This window comes from Eimeria acervulina, genomic scaffold (genome assembly GCF_000499425.1).
Source record: "Eimeria acervulina Houghton genomic scaffold, Eah_scaff1694, whole genome shotgun sequence".
NCBI classification, from domain to species: Eukaryota; Apicomplexa; class Conoidasida; order Eucoccidiorida; family Eimeriidae; genus Eimeria; species Eimeria acervulina.
The window spans coordinates 1-6,101 of record NW_013549005.1 but is presented as its reverse complement, the minus strand read 5'-3'; the positions used below and the strand labels follow the sequence as shown (position 1 = coordinate 6,101).

General features: G+C 50.4%; 1 protein-coding gene across 1 annotated transcript; it reads right to left on the bottom strand.

Annotated features, from left to right (window-relative positions):
* Positions 1-457: 457 nt before the first annotated feature.
* EAH_00062280 (DNA-directed RNA polymerase , related) lies at positions 458-6,003 on the bottom strand (the record flags this gene model as incomplete). Its single annotated transcript, XM_013393259.1, has 17 exons — positions 458-668; positions 776-942; positions 1,043-1,207; positions 1,334-1,440; positions 1,624-1,731; positions 1,830-1,905; positions 2,078-2,197; positions 2,318-2,591; positions 2,716-2,840; positions 3,038-3,152; positions 3,320-3,517; positions 3,681-3,925; positions 4,098-4,248; positions 4,559-4,848; positions 5,345-5,452; positions 5,573-5,737; positions 5,884-6,003. Coding segments are annotated over 17 exons (2,745 nt in total), but the record flags the coding sequence as incomplete, so codon positions are not given.
* Positions 6,004-6,101: the final 98 nt, after the last annotated feature.

Sequence of the window (6,101 nt, the reverse complement as noted above, 5' to 3'; positions counted from 1 at the left end):
TGCACCGTACAAATATATTTACCTCCCACAACGCTTCAAAAGAGTGATCCGTTCCTGCACTACTTTTGCCAGAGTGAAAAAGACTGTCAATCATTGAACCTAGCATCGGCAGCAATAAATAAAGCATCAGCAACGAGGCTGATCAGCCACAAACTTGTACCTTGTGAATTTACGAGACCCCACATACAAACAGCTTCCGCCTTTAGCAATCTGGCAAGAGGCAAGGGTGCTTTCACTCATTCAACTTAATAAAACGCAGGCAGCCAATGCAGCACATTGTCCGCTCTCCGATCTGTGGGCTTTAAAGGGGACAGTGCGCCGTGAGCAAAACAATTTGCAGACTCGCAACAGCCTACAAGTGAAAAGAGTAAACACACAGGGTCTGTGGTAAACTTCACAACGTTACAGCCAAGCACCTATGAAGTTAACTACAGCACCTGGTGTGGGCATTGCGCCATCAGCCTGCGTTTCCACGCGCTCGTCGGGGCTCTTGTCTACTTGGAAATGGAACTTGGTCGGTCCCAGCTCCAGCGTATCCAGACCTCCCAATCGTCCCATCCTGTAGTTGTTTCGGATGAACTTCAAGATCACGCTTGACGGGGAATCCCAAGTGGTCAAGTTCTAGTCGAACTGTCACATTCATCGATGCCAACTCATTCGACAAGTACCTGTACCGGAGGCACAGAAGACGTGCTATTCAACCAACGCATCAAGCGCTGCCGGGCGATAAAAAAGTGAAGGTGCAAACAGTAGCCATGTAAACAATGCTTCCCACCGGAATATGTATGGCAATTGCACAAGCCGGCATGGCACAGCGCAAATGCGGCATAGAGGCACCGGCCTCTTCCCGCCAACGGAGCGCCCCTTGAGATGTGGCGACTGAGCGGGGGACAGGATGCTGCCACAGCTAGGGCAGCAAAACGCACGGTGCCCATCCGAACACTGCAGAACCACAAACCACACACATGCAGCGACTGAATAAGACAGGACCAAAGGTACAGGGAAACGCAACAACAGTAGGGGAGAACAAACAGATACGCACGTGCAAGAGTCGGTCTTGTAAGAGTGCAGCGGCGCCATGAGCAATAAGGGCATCCCGCTCCATCTCCCCAAAGCGGACACCTCCATGGCGTTTGCGTCCCTTTACAGGTTGATGAGTTAACGAGTCGATAGGGCCGGTCGCACGTACTTGAGCCTTGTCCGTCACCTACGCAGCAAGGACGCAGGCGCCGAGACAGCAAAGCCCATTCGTGCATGCAGCAAAGCGAAGTCCTCGTTCAATGCGAATACCTATAACTACCCAGGTTGCCTAACCCAAAATTACTTTACTTACCATATGTCTCAGTCGCTGATAGTAGATAAGCCCAGTGAAAATGTGACAGGTAAGCGGTACTCCATAAACGCCGCTATAGAGTTCTTCCCTGCCATAGTACTGGTAACCTAAATCATGCACAATCTCGTCTCAAAAGTGCGCGTAGCATGAGCAACAGCTTTCAGGAACGCTTAGAACTGGAAGAGCGAATCGGATTGCGCATAAGAGCGGAGTTTCACTGTTTCGTTGCTTAGCAGCGCTTCGTGCCCGTTGTTCGACCTGCTGCAAGCGCCACGCAACCGCCGGCTCACCTGAAGCCAAAAGCGCTTTACCGAAGTAATCTACGGGAGTATCGCCTTGCTCTTGAGCCATTGCCTCTTCTTCAGGTGTCCGATAACGCTCCCCACGCAACACATATCCTGTACATAAGCGCCAAGCCTTTGCGTCGTCCGCTTGTAGAACAGCTAGTGAAACTGGTCTGCACGACATTAGAGTTAATGCTGGCTGCATAGCTGACCGTGGTGCCCTTCCTGATCGATCCACCGGTTTCCTGTTTTCTGCTGTTTCTTGAACTCCCGAAAGGCTGTTGCGTCCTGCATAGCGTTTCACGATCGCAAATGTGCATGACTGCTCATTCCACACCACGTTCCCTGTGGTATATAAAAAGGATTATGTGAACAAAAATGCATCTGAAAGAACACTAATCTCTGCGAGTCAACTCGGGAGTAGGGTCATCAAATACTGTTCACAATTGAGTTCAAGTACCTGAAAAGCTCCATGAACTGCCGCTGCCTTGCCAGCCATACTCTCAATAAGCATTCCAATCGTCATTCTACTTGGAAAGCCGTGTGGATTAAACAGGATATCGGGTACTAATCCAGACTCCTGATGAGGGCCAGACAGAAAGAACAGTGCATGAGAACTCTACACCGCGACAGACGCCCCAGCATAACGAGTGAATGTAGCGTCACGCTGCTCCTAGAATGAATGGTTAATCAGCCATACTGAAAAAGGCATGTCCTCGTGAGGCCAAAGCATGGACAAAATGCCTTTTTGCCCATGCCGTGACGCGAACTTGTCGCCGATGATAGGCTTCCGAACACTGCGGAGGCGCAGAGAGGCTCTGCAGCCCCTCAGGCCTGTCTTTAGGACCCGTTCTTCTGCAGGCGCAGGCGCCGAAGTGAGCGTCACGCCATCCACATAAGCTGGCTCGTCATCCTTGTAGAATGTCTGTTGCGCAGGGGCCTGAATAGCCGTTGAGTGAGTGTGCCTCTGTGATCTGGAAAACCCGCAGATAACAACAACTCTATGACTGAAGTTGCGCTTTAAAAATTTGGGAACTTGTGCCAGAGGTCGCCAGTCAAAAACAGGACTACAAACCACCTTATACGCCCAGCAGGTACCTGCAAAGGGTCTTCCCCTGAGTGACCTTTGCACCGATGGCTGGGAAGCCGTCCGCGTCAAGCGATGGGATGCACTTGCGGCCAAGTTTGCTGGTATTCGTAAACTGGTACTCCTCAGCATCTTGCTGTAGCAACACAAGGCGCCGCAGCCTGTTACCGAAGAGCTTGTGAAAATATGTGCCTTTTGTAACGGTTGACTGTTCAAGGAAGGTGTCAGCTTTACGCCATTTTGCAGCGCAAGGTATTTCAAGATCCCCGCCAAGCGCAAACTCACTCGGTCACCCCACAATCGATCGAGTCCTAACTACATCGAGCCACTCACCGCACGCGATCCACTTGGAGCAGCGTCTATTATCTTGGTTTTGTAGACACATCCGTGGAACAAGCCGCGTTCCACAGATGACTTGTTGAGAATCATGGCATCTTCCATGTCAAAGCTGCAAACAAGAACGTCCGGGAACCCCATGTCGGTTTTCATGTTAAAGCGTGTAAGCATGAAGGTGCAAAATTTCGAAGAGAATCACTTTGCTGATTTTGTATTTTTGTTTATGCAAACTCATCCTAAGATGCCTAAAACGGGACAGTACAACGTATGGAAAATTACCCAGTATAGCACATGACTGCAACCACTGCGTTCACTCCAGTTGGATAATCATCGAAATCAATTTGCCGGTAATCTCGCGTCCGTAAAAGAGGTTTCTGCGGCGTTATAAGGCGGTAAGCTTTGTTGTCATGCCTAAATGGTATCGCATGGAACGGTGTGCCCATGGTTTGTTTAAGCATTTGGCACTGATATATGTTCCTGCAGAAAAGCAAATCACAGACTACACTCGACAAAAATAGTTGGAGTATGGCTAGTCACGGTGAATAGTATATGCCTGCGGAAAGCCGGAGCATCCTAGTGTGCGAACGCAAGCCCCATTAGCACACTATCAGCTGAACCAATCCCTTCGCCGTTGGAATACCTTGGACTTTGGTTGTGATTACTGAATGGGGTAAGCGCCGCCGTGACGCTAAGGAAAGCGGTTGGGCTCAGCTCGACGTAGTCGTAATGCAGCGGAACATGGCTGATTGACAGGGCTTCCCGAGCTTCCTTTACGCTACCCAGAGTTTTGGGATCACTCATATGCCTTGGCATATTGCTCTCTTCATCAATCAATGCTTGATAGGAGTTCTCCAGCCTCTCCAGATTACTGTGATTCAGGGCTGCCTACGCGCTCACACAATGACCAAGAGCTGGTGCAACAGTTTCACCAAATGCAGCATGGTGCCTATTTAAATTGTGCAGGTTCAGGCAAAACATCGCTTCTGGAATCTGTTGGTGCGCACTCGAGAAAGTGCCGCTGCTTTCCGAAGGAACTTCAGGAAGATCTACTGCTCACCTCTGCTTTATTCCCTCCTATACATTGGTCTCTCAGTAATTCTTCAATAATGGGGAGATGTGCCCTCATTGAACGCTCGTTGATCGCCACATTCCGGTCACGGCATGCGATAGACATCCACGGCTGTTGTAGAGGCCCAATGAATTCAAGGCTGCTCAAAAAAGGCAGGTTTTGCATCAAATGCGGTGGGTGAGTGCTGAACGCTACACCTTTGTCTACTTGCCTGATACTCTCATGCCTCTTACCGTCCACTAGCCAAATGCTTAACTGGCCGAACGAGCCTGCCGGGCATTGTAAACATAAAAATGCCTTCAAACTGATTGCTGAGCAAAACAAGCCCGTGACACGAAAGCGGCACAAGTGATGTTCGTACACTCCTTTCACCAGAACACCCCTTCTACGGAACCCACGTCATTTCCCAATAGGAAAGAGATGCATTCCTAAGATGCAGTCACGCCTACCTCCCCTCATCAAATCCAACCAGCTCCCAGTGAGTTTTGAATCCTTCTAATCCACATCCTTTTGCGTGACGCAATTGATCGAACCAAAATTTAAATTCGGCCTTCGGTATCTTACACACAACTACCCCGTCAACAACGAGCGGGATGCATTTCACGCTTCCCCGGCCAACCTGACCGAGAGCCTCTCCCCCTGCAGAGGCCCCAAGGTCCGAAGGAGGCAATCCTGACACACCTTCAAGGTCTACGCATGCCCCCCGGAGCTTCATGAACAGTCGTACAGCTGCAACTGCCTGCAACCGTCAAAGCGCAACAGGGTGGTTGCGGCCGTAACGACTTCCGCCGACGCGTCAAGCCACGGGTTTTGTAAAAGACAGTCAAACAACACTGGCATGATCTACCAAGGCAACTTTGTCAGCTCAGAAATCAACCTGGAGGATGCGTTGGTCTACAACGGTCAATAGGTTTGTTCCGCTAACACCGTGGGCCATCTCTACTAGGCGTTTCTGTCTCACCCCCCTATCAGGCGGAACTGCTACTGGCTGAGCGAATTGGGACAAATGCAATAAAAGCCCGCAGGGGGCACCGTCAGGCGTGTGGACGGGACACAGAAAGCCCCAACTTTCTCCCAAAAGCTTGCGAACCTGTCCAAATAATCAGCAAAACAGTGGATCTAGGGTTATTGATCTGGACAGAGCATGGGTTCGCACAACGTACGCAAGCAGATGGAGTGTATAAGTGATGTCAAGCCATAACAGGAATGCATGTTGGGAGCGGAAGTGTACTTACAGCAGTGGTTTTCATTTGCGCAAAGAACTGGCCTCGATGCACTGCTCGAAAGTGACTAAGAAAACGGTTTAGGTTCAGGCGGTCCGCTGTCACAGTCCATCCTGACAGCTGTAAGAAGGCAGTGAAATGCCCACGCACACTCAAACCCAGCCGCGCCTCAACAGTGGCAGGAAGGTGAGTTCCACAAGCCGTTACAAGGCGAGACCACTAAAACGTATTGCAGCCTACCTGCTGGAGGTCAAGCTGAGTCGTCCGAATGTTACCAGTGGCCATGAAGTAGTTGATCTTGTGGCCAATTTCAGAAGCGCATCGCTCCGTGGCAGCGTCAAAGAATTTGTTGGAGGATATGACTAGAGTTGGGTCGTGGCCAGCGGCCTTGACCTGCCGCAGTTCCTGAGCAAGCAACTCCATAAGAGCAACAGCCTACAAAGATTGGGTCGGCAAAATGTATCCAACTAACCGCAGCAACAATATGAAGGCTAGCAATCAGCATCCTACGATTCCTAACAGCATCTACCAACTAACCGGGGATTGCCTACCATCATGTACTGCGTGCGGAGCTTGATCAATGCAGCAAACAGAGCGTCCTTGAGGACTGATGCAAGGATTTGGCCGGGAAGAACTACTTCTTGATACGAGAAAGCGTCCATACTCTCCGGCTGCATACAGCACAAGACGTCGGCTGAACATGGGGGTGCCGGTGCATGTAAAGTGAAACAACCAACGACTGTGTCTTGTCAAGCTCCTGTACAGTAAG